The sequence below is a fragment of the Vombatus ursinus genome, unplaced genomic scaffold (assembly GCF_900497805.2).
Source record: "Vombatus ursinus unplaced genomic scaffold, bare-nosed wombat genome assembly UNPS02014821.1, whole genome shotgun sequence".
NCBI lineage: Eukaryota > Metazoa > Chordata > Mammalia > Diprotodontia > Vombatidae > Vombatus > Vombatus ursinus.
The window spans coordinates 6,585,956-6,608,578 of record NW_020954599.1 but is presented as its reverse complement, the minus strand read 5'-3'; the positions used below and the strand labels follow the sequence as shown (position 1 = coordinate 6,608,578).

The window sequence follows — 22,623 nt, the reverse complement described above, 5'->3', positions numbered from 1 at the left end:
TTTTTTTTTTACATGAAGGATTATGCTCAGTTTTGCAGGGTAGGTGATATTTGGTTGTAATCCAAACTCCTTTGGCTTCTGGAATATTGTATTCTAAGCCCCCAGATCCTTTAATGTAGAAGCTGTTTGATCCTGCATAATCCTGATGGGGGCTCCTTAATATTTTAATTGTTTCTTTTTGGCTGCTTGCAATATTTTCTCCTTGACCTAGTAGCTCTGGAATTTGGCTCTAATTTTTCTGGTAGTTTTCATTTTGGGATCTCTTTCAGGAGGTGATCAGTGGATTCTTTCAATTTCTATTTTACCCTCTAGGACAGGGGTGGGGAATCTGTGGCCTCAAGGAGACATGTGGCCCTCTAGGTCCTCAAGTATGGCCTTTTGACTGAATCCAAACTTCATAAAACAAATCCCTGAACAAATTCCTCTTAATAAAAGGATTTTTCTAGGATTTGTTCTGTGAAATTTGGATTTCAGTCAAAAGGCCACACTTGAGGACCTAGAGGGCCACATGTGGCCTCCAGGCCACAGGTTCCCCATCCCTGCTCTAGGACATCAGAGAAGTTTTGATAATTTCTTGAAAAAATGCTGTCTAGGCTTTTTTTTTTTAACCATGGCTGCCAGTAGTCCAATAATTCTTAAATTATGTCTTAAATTATTGTATATAATTATGTATTATGTTTATTTTCCAGGTCAGTTGCTTTTCCAGTGAGATATTTCATACTTTCTTCTATTTTGTTTCATTCTTTTGATTTTGTTTGATTGTTTCTTGATATTTCATGGAGGCATTAGCTTTCACTTGCCTCTAGACCTGGTGTTTCACCTACTGAATCAAGGCCTCCAGGCCTGGCTACTCACCTGCTGTCCTGAGACACCTGGACCTGGCCACTCACGTGCTGCTCCGAGGCTGAAGGCCTCACAGGTGGCTACTCCGCTGCTGGCCTACTGCCTTGGGCTGTGGGCCCTTGGGTGCCGATCTGTGCTGGGGCAAGTGGCACCCTGCTGGTTTGTTTGGATACCGCCTGCTCTAGTCTTTGCTCCCCTTTTACCTGAGTGAGTCAGACCTTTCCTAAAGTCATTCTAAGTTATGTTGGCCTGGAAAATTGTTTCACCCTGTCCTTTTGTGGGTTCTTCTACTCTAGAATTCATTTTGAGGCATGACTTAAAGTTGGTTAGAGGGGAATTTGAGAGAATTCAGGCAAGTTCCTGCCTTTTCTCTGCCATCCTGGCATTGCCTCTAGCTTGAGATCTTAATATGCTATTTCCCCTTTGTCCATACCTCCCTTCATCATTTCCCTTGATATTCTAGTAATCTTTTTTCCAAATGAATTGTTATTATTTCACTAAGTTTGCTAAAATACCTCTTAGATAATTTGATTGTTATAGCATTAAAAGTAAGTTAACTTAGATAACATTTCCATTTTTATTATATTGACACAGTCCAGACATGATCACAGACTATTCCTCAAAGTATTTATATTTCTTTATTTATTTTAGGCAATTGGGGTTAAGTGACTTGCCCAGGGTCACACAGCTAGTAAGTGTCTGAGGCCAAATTTGAATTCAGGTCCTCCTGACTCCAAGACTAATGTTCTATCCAATGTGCCACCTAGCTGCCCCTGTTCTTTATTTATTTAAGGAGTACTTTGTAATTAAATCTATACAAATATTTTGTTTGTATTGGTAGATTGATAAACAGATATTTCATACATTTGTAGTTATTTGGAATGTGACTTCCCTTTCTATTATTTCCTCTTGGAATTTGATATTAGAAATACAGTTGATTTTTTTTTTAGGCAATTGGGGTTAAGTGACTTGCCCAAGGTCACACAGCTAGTAAATGTGAAGTGTTTGGTCTGAGGCTGGATTTGAACTCAGGTCCTCCTGACTTCAGGGCCAGTGATCTATCCACTGCGCCACCTAACCGCCCCTGAAATACAGTTGATTTTTAAGAGTTTAGTTTGTAGCCTGCAACTTTATGGAACATGCTGTCTCATTTAGTAGTTTTACTGATTCTCTGGTATTTTCCAAGTAAATCGTAATATCGTCAACAAATAGGGATAGTTTTGTTTCCTCTTTACCTATCTTTACAACTTTAATTCTTCTCTCCTGTCATTGCTATTGCTAGCATTTCCAAAACATTATCAAATTTTGATGGAGACACTGGGCATTTTTGTTTTACTCTTAGATTTGCTGAAAGAAATTCTGATTCAACTCCATTGCATATAATGCTTACTTTTGGTTTTAGATAGATACTTTTTATGATATTAAGATTAATGTTTGTTTGTTTGTTTTTTTTGTTTCTAGATAATTTTATAAGTATGACCCTGTACCTTTGTCTTTGGTAATCAACATCCAATTTGAGATGTATATGACTATATACCTAACATTTTAATGTTTAGTTGGGATTTCAGTATTTTTTAAGAGATCTGGCTCCAATCTAAACCTCTAATCTCATTTCTTACCACTCCTCTTCATACAACATATCTTCTATACAAACATTACCATTCGACCAACGCACCTCATGCTTTTAATTAAACCTGAAAATCACCACTCCCCAACATCCTCACTCATTAAAATCATGTCCAACTCAAAATGTACCTTTGCTAATGTTGTAATTAAAAGATTTGAGAGACATAATTTTGGTCTAATTTAATCATTTTATTTATAAGATCCACAGGTTATTAATAAAAGGATGTTCATTTGGCCTTCTCTCTTAGACTAAAGACCTAATGGCTGTGGACTCACAGTTTATATACCCTTCAAAACAATAGGTGGTGCATCAAACAGCAATCAGATCTAATTGGTTAACATGATTGGAGGTGGGATATATTAAAGTGAAGGGCTGAGTATTTCTTGGATTGGGAAAATATCTCTATACCAGACCACTCCCAGCCTTAGGCTATGTAGACAAAAAGATAGGTCTCCACTCAAGTTAGAGTAGAAAACAATGGGTTTCTCTACCTTAGATTAAATTCCTTGTAAGGTTGGGTGGGGTCTTAACAAGATGAAAGAGAGTCAATATAATCTTATTTTCAACGAAAGAAAAGAAAAGGGAATTCAAGAAAAGTGATTTTTTTTAAATGAAGAATTTAGAAAAAAGGGAGAGCCTCTGAATCTCCCCAAGATATTGGTTATTAATAATCATTTCTCACACTAGGATGCTTACCTTAGCAATCTGGTTCTCCTTTTTGAACTGCTAGATAAGTTTCTTTCTAACTTATCTTCTGGCACATGACATACTGTTTTCTTTTGAGCTATTTTTGTGCTTTTTTCCCCTTATTATTCTTCTGGGCTACCGACTCCTTGAGACTATACTCTGATTCATGTTTATACCTGCCCTATAACCTATAACAATGGCTTGCACATTGTTGTTGTTGAGTCTTTCAGTCATGTCTGACTCCACAAGACTCTGTGAACTTTTGTTTCTGAGGTTTTCTTGACAAAGACATTGGAGTGGTTTGCCATTTCCTTCTCCATTGTGACCTGGTTTTACAAATGAGGAACTGAATTTAAAAAGCGGAAGGGAGTAAGTGACTTGCCTAGAGTCATACAACTATTAAGTGTCTGAGGCCAGACTTAAACTCTGATCTCCCTGACTCCAAGCCTACTTACTCCATGCAATTCACCACTTAGCTGTCCTATCTTGAACACCAAGGGGAGCACCCAATTAGTATTTGTCAAGTGAAAGAAGAAATGCATGGTCATGAGGGAATGACTAACCTCTTAGGCTATCTTCTATAGACTGTTTCTCCCCACACACTTTACATTTCATGGCTTTATATTGCTGAATCAATTATCTGATTTTCACCTCCATTTCTCTAAAGAAAAAGTTTAAAAGAACAGAACTTGAAAAGCTTGTATCATTCTGAATATCGCTATGTTTCCTTACAGCCTGTGACCTCATGAACCAAGGCATCTTGGCCCTTGTCAGCTCCATCGGCTGTACGTCAGCTGGATCACTCCAGTCCTTGGCAGACGCCATGCACATCCCCCACCTCTTCATTCAGCGTTCAACAGCTGGGACCCCAAGAAGTGGCTGCGGACTCACCCGGAGCAACAGAAATGATGACTATACACTGTCTATCCGTCCACCTGTTTATCTTAATGATGTTATTCTAAGAGTGGTCACAGAATATGCCTGGCAGAAATTCATTATTTTCTATGACAATGATTATGGTAAGTCCAAATACCATTTCTTCATGAAAAAAATATACCTTTAATCTTCAAGGATATTATACTTTCGTGTTACCATTTGTGAACCTATTCATTGTCTTCTTATGACCCAACCAAGAAAAATCCATATCTAAGTCAAAATTTGTGTTTTTGGTTAAAGTTACTTGGGTAAAAAAATTTCAAAGAAAATGCCCACATCACCTAACCCGATGTCTCAATGTTTTCTAATGACAGATTGTCATTACTTCTTGATAGTAATCCTCATTTGCCACCATTCCCCATCGTGACACTTTTTTTTATGTAAATGGCAAATTACTACTTTGGAGGGGTGAGATTTGAAATGTGTTAAAATATAATCAGAACTGTTATTTAGCATGACTTTTGGAGGAAATCTTATCTTTTAACTTTATAGTGTTTTAGTATTGACTCTATTTTTTTGCCATTTTATTCTTGTTCTTGTATATAGAGCTTGTAGTACTGAAGTCTATGGGCATTTAGACAGGGACAGCATAACTTACCTGAATTTAAATTCCTCATAGAAGCCACAAGGTTGTTTTTTTTTTTAATTTCCCTGGGTTTAACAGAATGTAAAGAAATGCATCACTGCCCCAAGACTCTGACTAGTCTTTTAACACAGAAGAAAGGAATCAAATATATTCAGTTCAACCAGAATTCATTAGGCACATACTATCTGGCTGGCAATGTGCTAGGTTTTAGGGAAACAAAGATAAAAGCAAAATAAGCCTTGTCTTCAAGGACCTTACATTCTAGTAGGGGTAGGGGTGGGGAGGGAAGAAGGTTAGAGAAAGTCCGAACACACATAAATAAATGCTAATCAAATTAAAAGCAGGCCCTATCAATAGAGAAGATCTCAAATAGGAACCAGAGCTGACTTGAGATTTCAGGAAGCAAAGGTGAGGAGGGACAATTGGTTAGACAAAGGGACAGCTTGTACAAAGTCAGACAGGATGGAAATGGAATGCCATACCTACGGCATGTGTAAGCAGTTCAGCTTTTCTACAATGCAGAATATATGAGAAAAGCTAATATGAAATCATTCAGGAAAAAGTTGATTGAAGCCAGATCAGGAAGGGCTTTAAATGGCAAATAGGGAAGCAACACATCTAGAAATGTACTTTAGGTAAAAATTTGGCCCCTATGTGGAGGGTAGAATGGAAAAAAAGACAAACTGGAGGTAAGGAAACCAATTAAAAAGGTATTTCAATAATTTAGGTGATTAGGGTATGAACTAGAGTGTATGTAGGCCTTGAGAGTAGGGAGAAAGAAATTAATGATAGATGTTAGGGAGTTAGACCTGGTGAGGCTTGGCAAGTGATTTGATACCAGAATGAGTGAAGAAAGATGAAGGGTGGAGCGTGACTCATAGACTGCAAACTTGGATGACTTAAAAAGATGGTGGCATGCTTGACAGAAATAGGGCAGTACAGAAATACTATGTTTCCATTTTGGACATACTATATTTGAAATTCCTACAGATGAAGACATCAGTAGGGAATGAAGCTCAAGAGAAAGAGGAAGGCTGGATGTGTTTATCTGAAAGTCATCGGCACAGAAGGAGTTACCTTGACCTTTTCTTCAGAAACAAAAGCAAAGGAGGAGAATAGGGAATTTGATGAAAAGGGTGGGGAGAGTGAGAACATGATAGTTGGTCTTATTTTCTCGGTTAAGTACGAAGTGAGATTCTCTTTTAAGAGGGAGAGAAAGGGAGGAAGGAGAAAAGAAAAGTTTTAAAACAGATTGTGTGAGAAGTATGACATAGAGTCAATCTAGGAAGGAAATAATTGTCATGCAGCATTGAAGGCAAAGTTGAGATTAGATGAGATGAACTTTTAGTAGACCGAGTCACCAGAACTGTGTGCCTTGCTCTAGCAATTCTTCGGAAGGTGTAACAGCCTGTGAGTAAAAGATTGGAAAGCAGGTTGAGTGGGGTCACTGAGGATTAAGGTTTGGAAAGGAAGGACTAGGGAGAGATCAAAAGATTCCAAAATAGATTGTGTTGTGAATTTGAAATGGTTTTCTTCATGAATGGGATGGAAGGAAAGTGAAGCCTGATCAGGATGATAAGCTGGGAAAACTGGGGAAAATGGAGTAATTGCAAATAATTTGACTCCTGATTTTTGAGTTTTCCTAAGTTGATCAGTATCCTTTCTGAAGGTTTGAACTAAGAGAAGGTAAAAACTAAAATTTAATTTAATTAACCCTCTAATCCTAAGGGCAGGGGTGGGGCAATACAGTCTTGATCAAATAAGAATGAATGTTTGATTTAAAAAAAACGTCCTGGTCAGTTTGTATTGTTTGGGCACAACAAACAGTAACCAGCTTGCAAAAGCAAAATTAGCTTCTTTCCTTTAAAAAGATTTAGATTGTGGTAATGGTCAGACAATTCAGTTCAGATTTGATCTTGTTGTATCTCTAGAGACAGTGATAGATCTCCTAGTGGGACATTGAGCAAATCACACATCTTTTCTAAGTTTTAAATAAGCTATGTAGAGTTTTTCACTTACAAAGAATGATATAGGCCTAACTTGACACACTTGATAATATCTTAATAATTAATTAATTTCTATTTCATATAGTCTATGTGTCCTAATGTGATGATTATGAATGGAGATAGAATCTTCTGGAACTAGGCTGCTGGTCATACTCAGGCTAGATAGGCCTGGGAATCTAGGACAATATTTTAGCATTTGTAATGAATAAAAGTCAGAGAAAGGGATGTCTTTTATGGCACAGTTTATTTTACTTAGCCAAAAATAAATGAACAAAGGCTGTTTACTTTTCATAATCAACTCAGTCTTGTACAAGGCATTGGAGAATGATTATATAAGAGGCATGAGCCAAAAAGTGGCATTGACAGAACCAGGCATGAACAGATTGACAGAATTTTGGGAAGTAATGATTAGGAACCCCTGTGGATCCTCAGCTAGTTTAAACAAGTGGTACTTGTACTTGGCCTTAAATATTCAAAGGGTGGCATGGGGTTTTGGCCATGAGACTGCCATTAAGCTTGATCAGCAATGCTTCAACCAAAAGTCTGTGTCACTCTCTTTTGTTTTACCTACGGAAGGAAATCTTGTGTTTTTGTTATTTAATTTTCACATTACTAATGGATCATAGGAAAGTCACAATGAGGCCTAAATGAATAAAATGTACAATAAAAAAGAATTGGCTCATCAGTGTAATCATGGAATGAAGCAAATCTAGTTTTGAATTTAATATGAAATTAGAATGTATCAATAAGCATTAGTAATTTGTCCATAAAAACCAATATGATGTGTGTTATCCTGTGTTCATGTTTAAATTTGCTTCTGATCAAATTTCCTTTGGAGACTTTTAAAATTTAATATATTTCAAATATGTGGGGAAAAAAAACTATATGCACTCAAACTTCTTTTTAAAGAACTTAACATGAAAAGTTCTATAACGTCCTCAAATATTAAACTAGACAACAGAGACAGTCGATTGATTTATATAATTGCATTCCCACCATCCCCAAAAGATAAATGTCTGCCATCAACTCCTTGATAACTAGTCAAGGAGTTTACATGTTTTACAATCTAAACGTTTTTACCACAGGTAATACTTTCATTGGTTAGTAAAGAATGTCATAATGTGGCTAAATATTCAGACAACTCAAGGGTAGGATCTAAGATTTTACAGCTGAAAGTGACCTTAATGAGCATTTAGTACAATATCTTCTTTTTACACATAAATATTTAGATCTATTTGAGTATTGTTTCCTTAAGCCTCTTTTTTTTTTTTACTATTGTTAATCTTTTAGAAATAAAATGTAAGGATAGATGATCCGACCATCATGATGTCTCTTTAAGGTTAAAAAAATTAATATTTTTTCCTCATTCTGATAATGAATTTGCTTTTGCCTTATAATTCAATTTATGAATTTAAAAATTACTTTTCTGATATCATTAAAATTATTTCCAGTAATATCCTTCTTTAATAGAAGAAAATTTACCTTTGGTATTTACAATAAACCTTGTTACCATGAAACTGCACTGAAGTCCAAAAAAAAAAAAAATCAAGGTATCCAAATATATTGTACTTTGAAGGAGGGCTGTGTCACTTTACATATCCATTTATCAATGTCATAAGTTTTAAGTTCAACCACAAGGAATTTCATGTGACTTTTCTCTTGGCCATTAGGAATTAATTTTCCTTAGAAGAGTGATTGAGCACCATTTGTGCAGGGCATCACGCAGACTGCTGGGGCAGAACTATATTGATGTGCTGAAGTATTGATGAAACACTCTGCTTCTAAAACATCTTTCATGTTTTTAAAGTTCCCTTAGGCCTCTATATCCATTTACTTAGAAGGTAACTTTATTCAAAGTAATTAATTATGATTAAGGCCTCAGTAAAAGTTCTGCTCTAATCTCAGTGAAAGGAAGCTAGGCGGCACAGTGAGTAGGGTGCTGGGACCAGAGTCAGGAAGACTTATTTTCCTGAGTTCAAATCTGGCCCCAGACACTTATTAGCTGTGTGACCCTGGGCAAGTCATTTAACCCCGTTTGCCTCAGTTTGTCTTCTGTAAAATGAGCGGGAAAAGGAAATGACAAACCACTCCAGTATCTTTGCCAAGAAAACCCCAAATATGGTCATGAAGGGTTGGATATGACTGAAAGGATCGAAAAAAAGAATCTCAGTAAACAGTGAAATTAAGAATCTTTGATATAATGGAAATAGAGTACAGTAGAAAAGATAAAACATCTGGAATCAGAGGATCTGTCTTTGCATCCCTGCTATTATGACCTACTTGTTTTTTGTTTTTTTTTGTTTTTTTTGTTTTTTTATTTCTGGCTAGGCAATGGGGTTAAGTGACTTGCCCAGCGTCACACAGCTAGTAAATGTTATGTGTCTAAGGCTGGATTTGCATTGAGGTCCTCCTGAATCCAGGGCCGGTGCTCTATCCACTGTGCCACCTAGCTGCCCCTATTATGACCTACTTGAACTTGGGAAAGTCATTTAAGGACTCTAGACACGTATCACATGCATGAAAATCCTCTGCTTAGCACTCTATTGCTCTCTATCTTTCTGTCCTTCCCAAATAAAGTCTGAAATACCATCTAAACTAGGTCTTACCATCTTCTAAATCCTCTGCAATCTAGATTCTGACCTCATCACTCACCTGAACTTCTTACTCTAAAGTGACTAGTGATCTCAGTGCTGTACCTGGAGTCAGGAAGACTTGAGTTCTAATCCAGGCTCAGACACAGCCTTTGTTTGCCTCTGTTTCCTCATCTGTAAAGTAGGAATAATAATAGCACCTACCTCACAGTGTTGTTGTGAAGATAACATGAGATAATAATTGTGAAGTGCTTTGCAAAAGCACTTAAGATGCTTTGTAAACTACTACTACTGCTACTACTACTACTACTACTACTGCTACTACTACTACTACTACCACTACTGCACTATTACTATTATTATTTTCTAATTAGCAAACCTAATGGTCTTTCTCAGGCCTCATTCTTTTCAACCTCTTTGCAGCATTGGACCCTTCAGTATCTTCTCCTCCTGGATGCTTTCCTCTGTGGTTCTTTATGACATTGATCTTCCTTGATTCTCCTCCTCCTACACATCTGACCACTGCTCAGTGTATTTTGCTGCTTTTTGATTTCATTGATCATAAGTGTCTCCCCCCCACCCCCCAGGCCTCTTATTTTTTGGTTATACTGTCTCACTTGGTGATCTCATAAGATCTTGTTGATTCAATTATCATCTCAATCCAGATGATTCCCAGATCTATTTATTCCCTGAGCTTGAAAACTAAATCACCAATTGCCAATTGAATGTTTCGACTGATTGTCCTATTGACATCTCAAATTCTGCATGCCCAAAATAGCCCTTTTGCCTCCAAAATTCACCCTCATTCCAACTTATCTATTACTGTCTAGGGCAGTAATTTTTTTTTTTTGAGACATAAAACTTTAATAGAGATTTCTTATTTATTGTTCTTATATTCTCCATGTGACCAAGCAAAAACAGACACTCCCTTCCTCCCCCTCCCCCACCAAGTTGGGCTCTGCCTCCACTCCTAACCCTTTTCCCTGGCAGAGGGAAAAGAGTTTGGCTTGGACTCTATTGGCTTAATGTCGGGGTTGGGGAATCTGTGTCCTCAAGGCCACATGTGGCCCTCTGGGTCCTCACGTGGGACCCTTTGACTGAATCCTAACTTCCCAGAACAAATCCCCTTAATAAAAGGATTTGTTCTGTAGAACTTGGACTCAGACAAAGGTACCTTGAGGACCTAGAGGGCTCCACGTGGCCTCGAGGCCGCAGGTTCCCCATTCCTGCCCTAGTTCCCCTCAGTGCTGTGACATACCTAAAGTCAGGACCAGCCTGACACACCCCTCCTCTTCTTCCCTCTAACTCAGATGCTTTGGCTCTTTAGGATAGGTTAAAAGCTGAAGAATCAGAACTTGGGGCCGCTTGGAGAAAGGAGGCAGCATAGGATCAGAAGTCTATATCTCTGGATAGTCTATAGGAAGGCTAAGAATCCTTGCAGAATAAGACCGTTGGATACCAGTACCCCCAACTCCATGGCTAAAGAGTACCCTACACAATCTCCCAACCCCAAGGAGACAACTAGAGCAGAAGGATCTGAGAGAGAGTGAACAAAGATATTTGCAGATTTGTAACCTTGGTGACATCTTGGATTCCTCACTCTCATTCACTACACACACACACACACACACACACACACACACACAGCCACCCACCCACCAAATTAAAAGATTTAGCAACTGATTAGATATATATGCATATCTATATTACATTCAATCTGTTGCTAAATCTTTGAATTTCTCCTTTCACAATCCCTCTTCTACATGTCACCTTCTCTCCACTCTCACAGACACAACCTTAGTTCATGCCCTCATCACTTCTCACCTGCACTCTTGCAGTAGCCTTCAAATTAGTCTCCTTGCCTCAAGTCTCTTTTCACTTCAATCTATCAGGCAAAGAACATTTCCAGACACTTTTCCAAAGTGCAAATCTAACCATGTCACTGCCCTCTGAATCCAGTTAACTCCAGAATCTCTCTAAACTTATTCATTTGGCATTTCAATCCATTCACAATAGGCCCTTTGCTGTTTTTCCAATTATCTTACACTTTGCTTCTTACTTTTCCTAATACGTGATGTTCTATAGTCTATCTTTGTGCCTTTATATGCCTCTTCTCCCTATTTTTTAGAGTCCTCGGATTCCTTCTTCAAAAAGCTCTTACTGGTCTCTTTGCTGCCAATGTCTTTGTTTCTAAAGTTTTATAATTATCATATATGTATCTATTGACTCCCTTGTTAGATGGTGATCTCTTTTCAGTTTGGTTTTTTATTTTTCCTTTACATCTTCAGGACTTTGCAGATTTCCTGGTACATATTTAGTGCTTAGTAAATGTTTGCTGACTGATTATGAGGGACACAATGAAATAGATATGGTCCCTGCCCTCCAAGAGCTTATAATCTAGCAGGGAATGAGGGAGAGGCACAGATATCTATAATGCAAGCCAGTATACACACTTATTCCCATAGAAGTAGAAAAAGTCAAGTTTTGTAGGTATAAAGAGAGAAATATCACAAATTTATCTACCTACCTACCTACCTATCTATCTATCTATCTATCTATCTATTCATCCATCTATCTATTTATTTATTGCTTTTTGGTGAGGCAGTTGGGGTTAAGTGACTCACCCAGGGTCACACAGCTAGTAAGTGTCAAGTGTCTGAGGCCGCATTTGAACTCCAGTCCTCCTGACTCCAAGGCCGGAACTTTATTCACTGCGCCACCTAGCTGTCCCCCTTTTTTTCTATTTTTTTCATTTCATTTCCACAAATTTAGATCTGAAAGACATCTTAGTTGATCTTTTTACAAATGTAGAAACAGCACCAATTTCAACTCTCCTATAATGTTGTGGCTTAAACTCTAGAACTTTAACACTGAGCAAATCTTATAAGTTGTCAGGTTGTTATTGTTCAGTCAAGTCTGACTCTTTGTGACCCCATTTGGGGTTTTCTTGGTAAAGATACTGTAGTGGTTTGCCATTTCGTTCTCCAGCTCATTTTACAGATGAGGAAACTGAGGCAAACAAGATTGAGTTACTTACCCAGGGTTACGCAGCAAGTAAATGTCTAAGGCCTGATTTGAACTCAGCAAGATGATCCTTCCTGACTCCAGGCCTGGCATTCTGTCTACTTCGCCACCTAGGTGGCCCACAAGTAGTCAGGAGGAAGCCTTTAAAGTACTATAGGGAAATAGCACTAATTGTGCAGGATTACCCCATATCCATGAAAAATGAAAATAAAGCCTGGGACATAATATCACCATGAGCAAAGAAAGTAGTGTTGACCCTCACAATAACATAGCCATCAAAACTAACCGTCAATGAAAAAAATATAGATATTAAGCAAAAGTCATCAATTTGAATCATTTCTACTAAAGAAACTATGGATGAAGAGAGTATTTATATGCAAATTTATGAAACATTGAATTAAACATTAAATAAAAAATTAAGGACAATAAATTTCATATAGCTTGAAAAGATGGAGCAGAAAATTAAAAATTTACATGCCTCAAAGACATGATAGTGCTGTCTTTTTAGAGCTTTCACCTTGTCTATGGGACATGGAGAGAACAAAAAGAAAATGTTTATTTTAAAAAAATTAAGGAAAAAAGAGAGATCAAAAGGAAGCAATATAAAAGAGAGGACAATGAAGGTAAAGAGTTAAATCATTATTTCTTGGAGTTGTTTATCAAAGGTAATGAAATAGGGAAGTAGAGTGGGCCAGAAACATAGTTATATCTGGAATGAACAAAGAAAGAGACAAAGCAATTTCCCATTCAAGGCCTCACCTTATTTGAGGGTCATTAAGAGAGCATTCATGAGAATAGAAACAGGAATCATCCTAGAAAAAAGTGAACTTATTAAGATGGTGATAAGTTAACGAGTACGCAAGTGTGGATAAGGAAAGAAACGTGGAGATTGCTATAAAATTTCTTTATTTTTCATTTTATTTTATTTTATTTTATTTTATTTTATTTTGTGGAGATGATCTAATGTCCAGAGGGACAGAGTTTCATGACATCAAAATGTTAAGTTTGATGAATAGAAGGACCTGAATTCAGCCTAGGTCCTTTGAATCAAAATTGGAACTTTTGCCCACCTCATCAAGGTGCACGTATAATGAATTGCTGTTTCTGTGAATAGGGTTCCACGTACGAAGATATTCCAAACAATGAGATAAGGAAAAGATGAATACATATGTAGAGAGGGAGAATTTGGAAAGACATTCTTAGATATAGAAGGAAGGAAATAAGCATTTATTAGGTGCCTACTGTATGCCAGGCACTATGCTAAGCATATTACAAATATTATCTAATTTGATGCTCATGATAATCCTGGTAGGTAGGTGATATTATTATCCCCATTTTACTGTTGAAAAAAGTGAGGCAAATAAAGGATAGGTAAGTTGTCCAGGGTCACACAACTCATATGTCTCAGGCTGGTTTTGAATTCATCTTCTTAATTCCAGGCCCAGTACTCTATGTGCTAAGCCACCTGGCTCTATCTGGATAATTGGTGAAGGAGCCTAACAGGTAGTAGATGTTTTATAAATTTCTGTTGAACTGAATTCTGTAAGTATTGCTTTACATGGGGCTCCTTGAAAGAAAACAAGGAAATACTAGTTAGCTTCACATTTTTTGAAGCAACAAGGAAAAATATGAAAGTGGGAAAGGGGATAAATTGAATCTCTTAGAAAGGAGTGCAATGGATGAATGTCATCCAGACAAAGAGAATGTTGGAAGAGAATAATAGGGAGGATTCTGGATTGCATATTTACTTCATCTGGCAAAGAAAATGACAGAAAAGAAAGAGAAAATAACAATAAATGTAGAATTAAGGAATCTTGTCTTAGCAGAGAGTGACAGATTAGTCTATGTGAGGAGGCTGAGGTGAGACCATTGTAATCGAAACAAATGGTAAAAACCTAGAATTGATTTTTAAAAAGAATGAATATGTATAATGCATATGGGATTGTTTGCTGTCTCAGGAATGGGGGAGGGGAAGAAGGAAGGGGAAGACAGAATTTGGAATTCAAAAATTTTTTTTTAAATGCAAAAAAATGTTTAAACATGTAATTGGAGAAAAATATTATTAAAATAATGAATAACATAACAAAATTTGATAGAGAGAAAACAAAGTTAACAGTTATATCCAGGAATGAAGATGAACTAAATGTGTCTATGAAATGAAAGAGAATGGTAGAATGGAATTAAAAAAAAGAGAAAAACAATATTCTTCTCATGAGAAAGACACTTAGAAAAGTAAAAGCATACGTAAAGAGTTAAGACGAGAGGCTATAAGGAAATATGGCAGAAATGTGGCAGACAGTTGTCCAGAAGGACAAGTTACAATCATGATTTCAGACGAGGTAACATTGAAAATACATACAGTAAAGAACAAATGGGAAAATAATACTTTCCTCAAAAGTACCAGGGACAGCAAAACAATATTATTAAATACATGTATATGCATGTAATATATGTATACATTATTAAATACATATATATTTGCACCAAATAGCATAGCATTTGGCATGGCACCTAAAATAAAAGCTAACTACTCTGCTTGACACTATTTGGGGTTTTCTTGGCAAAGATATTAGAGTGGTTTGCCATTTCCTTCTCCAACTCATTTTACAGATGAGGAGCTGAAGCAAGCAGGGTTAAGTGACTTGCCCAAGGTCACACAGCTAGTAAGTGTCTGAGGGAGGCCAGATTTGAACTCAGAAAGATGAGTCTTCCTGACTCCAGGCCCTCTATCCTCTGTACCACCTAGCTGCTCAGATATATACACACATACACTCATACACGTGATACTGTGCTAAGCATTGGTATTGTCTTTGTCCTCAAACATTGTAAATGATATATATTTTACTTTAATGTTTAGAAAATGTGTGTGTGTGTGTGTGTGTGTGTGTGTGTGTGTGTGTGTGTGTGTTATCTCCTAAGAATACCACAACTCTTTTGTAATGTAGGTATTTCAGGTATGATTATCCCCATTTTAAAGATGAAGAAATTCATGTTTAGGGCACTTCAATAGTTTGCCCATAAGTGACAGAATTAAGATTCAAACCTCTCTTTCTGTCTGCAATTTCAGCCATGCTGTGATGCTTTCCAAGAAATATGCATGCTAATATGGAATATGCTACTTATATGGATGATTAGACAGAAAGCTTATGCAATATAAATCCTTATATTTTTCAGGCCAGTAGTCATTCTTCAGCCTCACGTAAGAGAAAGTATCTGAGCTGAACCTGAAGCAAGCTAGCAAGACTAAGTGGCATTGATAAAGATAAGGTGGTACATTCCAAGTGTTGAGGAAACAGGGCACGCTAGGAAAAGAAATATAGATAGCAGATGGATTATTGTACACAGGAAGCAGCCAATAGAAGAGCTTGGCCAGAACATAAAGGGAGAATGTGGAATAAGTCCGAAAAAAGCCGGGATGGAGCCAAATTGCTTGTTGTTAAACAAACATTAACCACTTAATATTCTTGACCAGGGGAAGAGCATGATTAGACTTGCACATTTATGCACCACCAGTTTTAGCCATTTCCCAATCAATTAGTATTTTTTACCAGTTTGGTGAATAGCTCAAGAAGGAAAATTATCATTCAGGGAGGATAAGTAAATATTTTACTAAAATCTACAAACAGAATACAAACTGTAGGATTGCCCATGTAACATTAGCATCTGGGAGCCCTTGGAGGCTCTTACCTTGCAGACAACACAGCAAAATGATCCCTATGCATGAGGGCTTATTAAAATATTAGTTTCTCTTTAAAAATCAATGTTGATAGCTAGAAAATAACAGCTGCAACTGATCAAGCAAGTGGCATTCAAAATAGAGAAGTTCAATTAAAAAAAATAGGCAGATGATGACACATAATGGATATGTGGAAATCCTCACAAAGAGGAAATTTTTGAAAAGGAATCCTATCTACTCAGTGATGTTTTCAAACACAGTAATCTGCATAAGGGATAGGACCGGCAGGCTAACTTTTTTATTTCATAGAAAAAGAACAGAGAGTTAGAATGAACGGCTTTGGAGTTATTGCTAGACTAGGAAGCAGAGAGTTTAATATTATCAGTAACAATTTCAAATAGAATAGAAAGTGAAGGAATTAAGCATTTATGTATAGCACTTATTATATACCGGGTACTATGATAAAAACTTTACAAATTTTATCTCATTGGATTCTCACAGCCCCTTTGGGACATAGGTGCTATTATTATTCTCATTTTATAGGTGAGAGAGCTAAGTTAAACACAGGTCAAATGACTTGCCCAAAGTCACATAGCTAGTGACTGAGACTGGATTTGGATTCAGGCCTTCATGACTGTAGGCCTAGCTTTCTATCCACTGTCTTCCAAACTAGACAAAACATAAAATCTAAGAATTTTCCATCAGTTTCTCACCAAAGAGTAACTGTTTTTAAGTATATATCACCTTATGTGTGTCTATGGAACAAAAATTAAACGTCCTCTAATTTAACACATCATCAAAGGAAAGTATCTGTTCTACAATATCATTAACAAATAGCTATCTAAGTTTTATTTGAATGCTTTCATTGATGGACAGGGTTTTATGAGTTAAAACTTATTCCAATTGTGATGGAAATTATTAGCGAGTTCTTACATACGTGAAGCCTTTCAGATAATTAGGAGTTCTTAGTATGACCTTATGTAGCTTTGGTCTTGGTTCCACTATCTGGCATTACACAGAACAAGCTATTATTCCCATTACTAAATGATAGCCCTTCTAATAAGAGTTTCCTTTTTTTACTTTGTAGCCTTTCTCATCAAAGCTGCTTTCTTTCATCTCCAGGCAAATTACTAACACTGTCTTTAACTGTTCCTCATATGAAATAATTATTAGATCTCCTAGCATCTGGATATATTCCTCTCGGTACTGTCCGTTTTGTTGATGAATCTCTTCAAGTGTTTTGCTTAAGACAACTCTTCAAATGAGTTATGATCAGAACAGAATATTGTTATATAATCATTACTTTACTTGGTCTGGCAACACCCAATATTATAGCCCAAGATATCCTGAGAATGTTTAGTGGTTACATTTACACACACACACACACACACACACACACACACACACACACACACAGTATTTTTATTATGGCCAACTAAAACCCCTAGATCACTCAACTGTAAAATTGAATTTTGCCAAATCTGTTCTGTGCCATTTTTTTTCACACACCTAAACACAGGTTTATACCAATTTTTATTGTTTTTTTTTTATCCTTATTAAGTTCCACTTTGTAGGTTTGGTATAATTTCATTTAGGAAATACTGAATTTTGATTCTGGTATATACTGTATGAACTATCCCCTTGAAATTTTGTTTTTTTATCCCTTTAATAAGCATTTATTTTGTCTGTATTCCAAATCATTGTTAAAGGTAATAAACAAGACAGATCCAAAAGCAAAGTCATATGGTACAGGACTAGAGCCCTCCCTTAACCGTACTTTCCTATTATTTTTGTAACACTATTTTAAAGTGTGACTCTTAACTTCCTTAATAGGATATTAAACAGCCCACATTTTCTATTTTTTTTTCTATTAAGTTGGTATATGATACTTAGTCAAATGTCTTGTTAAAATCAAGAAAGTTATATGTGGCATGACAAATTTTAATTCATCTATCCTAACTCCTATTAATTATTCTCTCCCCTTACTTATCCTTGGAAAAGTTCCATAAGAATCTATGTTGATTTGAAAAGGATTGCATGTTCTTGAATTTTTCCATAGACCAACATTCTATTCATTTCAGTTTAATAAAAGTTTCTTAAATGCCTGCTATGTGCTAAGTGCTTGGGATAGAAACACAAACACAGTAAAGAGGCCCAGCCTTTAAGTCAGTTACATTCTTTTGGAAGCTTCAACATATAAATGGATACGTGTACAAGTTGAGTTAAATACAAGCTCCTTTGACAAAGGAGAAAGCCCTAATAACCAGGGAGACCTGGAAAATCCAGCACAGAGAAAATGGAACCTGAGCTAAGCATGGAAGAAAGCTCAAAATTCTAAGAGGTAGAGGTGAGGGAGAGAGCATACACTAAGCATGACATACAAGTTCATTGGTCTGTGGTTTCTGGAATTCAGCTCATTGTTCTTTTCGAGCAATCAAACATTTAGCTTTCTTGTAGTCCCAATTTTTCCATGGTTTCAGAGTTTACAAACACCGTTTTTGGGCCATCTGGAAGTTCTTTTCATACTTTGGTACAAAACTGAATTGTGCATGTGGACTTGAATTCATTCAGTCCCAAAATAGTCTACTATTAACTTTTTGCTTGTGATAAGCTATATATTCCATCATTAATATTAGTTCAACTGTTTCCAATTAAATTAAAAAAAGTAGAAAAATAGAAAAAAATAGAAATCGTGGACTATTTAATATCATGTTAAGGTAGTTAAGAGTCACACTTTAAAATAATGTTATAAAAATAATAGGAGAGCATGTTTAAGGGAGGGGTCTAGTACTAATTTTTTTTCAAAAGATTCCAGAGAAACATCAGATGAGTCATTTTATAATCACTAGGTCATAGACTGAAAGGTACTTTTTCTTGTCTTTTTCATTTTCCAAAAACCTCAATTAATTGATACCACTTGTGTTTATTTCTGGCAAAGTGCATATATTGATATAAATGTCTGAAACATCCATATTTCTTATTTTTATAGAAATGGATGCCATCCATTAATGAAGTTTTATGTGAACCAAATCTATCAAAAGCATGAGTTAATATTTATATATTGCTTTGTTGTTTATAAAGCACTTTAAACATATTATATCATAAAAAGTCATATTTATAAAGAGTTTAATGTTTGCAAATTGCTTTTTCTTTTAACAACAAAGAAATAGATAATATAAATACTAATATGGCCATTTTATAGATGGAGAAACTGTGGCCTAGCAAAGTTAATTGATTTATTTACTTGTAGGAATGTAGTTAGTAGATGTTCAATTCAGTAAACGTATTGCTTGCCTATTATGCCAAAGGCACTATCCTGAGCACTAAAAATATGAAAACAAAAGGAAACATTTTCTTCCCTCAAGGAGCTTTCTTTCTAATGGGAAGATATACCTAATGCTATAATACCTAATAATTAAAGGAAGTTTGGCAAAGGGAAGGAAGATCACTAAATCCTGGAAGAGCAAGGGCTTATCCAGCCCCTAGATCATTCAACTATAAAGCTGAATCTTGCCAAACCTGTAGTGCTACTTCCTTTGGTGCTTAAACACAGATTTATGGCAGTGTTTATCCTTGTTATATTCTATATTACTGATTTGGGATAATTTTATTGAGAAAATTGTGAGTCTTGAATTGAAGGAAGGTGGGAATTTTAAAATATGGATGTGAGAAGGGAGGCTATCCCATGTTCTGTGCAAAGGCTCATGCCAAAACAGAATGGAAGTGGGAGATAGCATGTTGTGTCTGGGGAATACCATATAGAACAGACTGACTGAGTGTGTGAGAGAATATCATGTGATGTATCTGAAAAGGTAAATTGACACCAGATTGTACAAGATTTTAAATGTACACGTAGAAGTTTGGATTTTGTTTTAGATGTAGTAGGGAACCAGTATAGTTTCTGGAGTAGATAAGTTGTTAGCACTGAAATTTAAATTTTTATTTAAATGTTGAATACTTCAGTACCAACTATGTATAAGTTATGCTAGGTGCTATGCAGAATACAAAGATGACTGATATAGTATTTGGAGGTATTTGATCATGTTAGTAAATCCTCCCATAAAATACACACACACACACACACACACACACACACACACATCTGAGGTAAAATGGTAGTCATGAGTGTAAAAATTGAATGATTAAAAGTCATGTTTCAGTGATCTCAGTGACTGATGTTCTGATGATTTATTGGAGTAACCAGGGGATTACTTGACATCTTGCTTGGTACAACACACGGCACATAGTAAACACTTAACAAATGTTTGTTGACTGATTGACTGCTTGATTAAAGGAGTGATTCTTATTTAATCCATATGAATTTTTTCCACTTCATCTTGTTGTAATTTTAATCAACATTCATAAAAAGGATGCATTTCTTTTAATTGACTGCTAAAGTTTATAATTATTCTAAGCCTGTTTCCAACTATCTGGTAAACTATAAAATTCTCAAGGCCACCTCTAGACAATTTGAGTTATTTGCTGCTCATTTGGCTTCTCTTCAGATTTCATTACTCCAAAGGACCTCAAATAAGACCATTATCAATTCAGACTTATTTTTTAACTATTTTCTTTATATTAATAGATATTATGTCAAGGAGGTCCCTTCCAGTTACAAGTCTATGTGATCTTAGCCAGGAAGCAACCATCCATTTTCTTCAGCTTTTTCAAGAGGAGGTTCCAAAATTTTAAATAAAAGTTAATTTGGTACAAAATTTGAGCTCATTCTGTAACTAGGGTGACAAAAGCAATTTTTGAGTCATAGAGCTGAAGCCTGCAGTGCTGAGGAGTTCTCTGGCAGTAATGGTATTTGCCTTTGAATTGGTCAAGTACTCAGAAAAAAAAAAAAACTCAAAGGAAAAATAACTTAAGAAGTGGGGAAAAGGGAACAAGAATACCAAGTAATTATTTACTAATAATTATCTATTCCTTAACCTATCCATTTGTTTAAAAAAAGCATATTTGATTGTAATAATCAGATTCAGTATTATGGCTTCAGCATTTTCAAGAGAATTTCAGTACAGTTTGAATGACACTTGACTATTAGATAAAGAACATTATACCTCATGGGGATGCTAATTAGAATCAGTAGCAATGTGAATGATAGTCATAGTTTTAATATCCTCTTTGTTCTCATAAGATGATTCTAAAAATGATCTGTTAAAATATATCCATGTTATTTGCATATAGAATATATGCATACATTGGTATATAATGAGAAATATTTTACTAAATTGCTATAGACCATGTTGTCAACTTGTTATCATATCTTGTCAAAATGATACTATCAGTAAAACTAGGTATAGCACGTATTTGTGTTATCCCATCTCAATGCTGTTCCCCAAGACAAGGGGACAGCACACTTAAACAATTTTGTGAGTCCCTATCCACTTCAATAACCCATAGCTCATTAACCCCACTGATGCAGGACTAATTAATTTACAAATTAGTAGAAAGGATATAATCAGTTCAAAGCAAAGTCGTTTAAATGGAATAACATAAAAAGTAGCAATAAATCACTCTCTCATAAGCCTAAGATACCTTCTCCCACAAATAAACAAACCATAAATGGGAAATAAATGTAAGCAGGGTACAAGTATGGAGAAACAGACACATACAAAATATATACATCAGGGAACATAGACAATAGGTACATGCATCAAAAGACAGCTCAAATTTCTATTTCTGTAGGGCTATTCTAGTGATGTCATCATCATGTCATCCCCACCATGGCTGCTCTCTGTTGCTTGGCAAGTATTTTCAGCAGACACTTTATCTTTACTAGATTATAGATCACCCAAAGAGTATGTAAAGATAAAACTGGAAGAGGATCAACAAATAGATAAAAAGGGAAAAGATATTTAATGATTTGTATAACAAATTTTCCTTTTTCAATGAGGATGGTACCATCACATATAAACTCTAACATCAAGATTATGCATGTAGACATCTTTTTTATAAGCATACTATTCACTAATAGGTATATTTGGAAGAGCAAAATATCACTTACTTAAAGGTGCCTCTCACACATGACATCTGATCCATGTAAATCCAAGTCATATGTGATTTCTATTTACATCTACTATTACATCTATTAAGATGTAAAAAGCAAAACTTTGATAATCTTGTTGATCATTGTCATATAATAATTAAAACAGAAAGACATATGATTGCTAAAGTTGTTTGTTTCTATAGTGGAGGATGCATATACGTGTATGTACATACATATGTGCATGTGGATCTAGATACATGAAAGATAGAGCTAGACTACATATGTATAAGTATTACCTGCATAGATACAAACATATGTAGGTATTATATATGCACATGTACTTATATAGACTTACTGACAGAACAAAACTATGGCTTATCAGTCAAACTAATCAGAGAGAGAGAGAGAGAGAAAGAATGAAAATATCCTTGTGACTTAGTTTACAGAAAGTCAACCACCAAACCAGGAAGAACTGTATATTACCTACATATGTAATATATGTACTATATATGTATTTGTATATCTGTGAAGATAGACACAAATACTGACAGAAAAAAAGAAAGCTATGGCTTATCAGTCAAGTTAGTCTGAATAATATTCTGAAAGAAGAAAGGGGAGAGAGAGAGAGAGAGAGAGAGAGAGAGAGAGAGAGAGA

At 35.8% G+C, this 22,623-nt stretch overlaps 1 protein-coding gene across 1 annotated transcript in view; it reads left to right on the top strand.

Annotated features, from left to right (window-relative positions):
- Positions 1-22,623, top strand: part of GRID2 (glutamate ionotropic receptor delta type subunit 2) — a 1,698,202-nt gene that overhangs the window by 875,194 nt on the left and 800,385 nt on the right. The window contains exon 3 of the mRNA XM_027837543.1: positions 3,892-4,176. Within this exon, the coding sequence (XP_027693344.1) occupies positions 3,892-4,176 (285 nt within the window). The remainder of the gene's footprint in view (positions 1-3,891; positions 4,177-22,623) is intronic.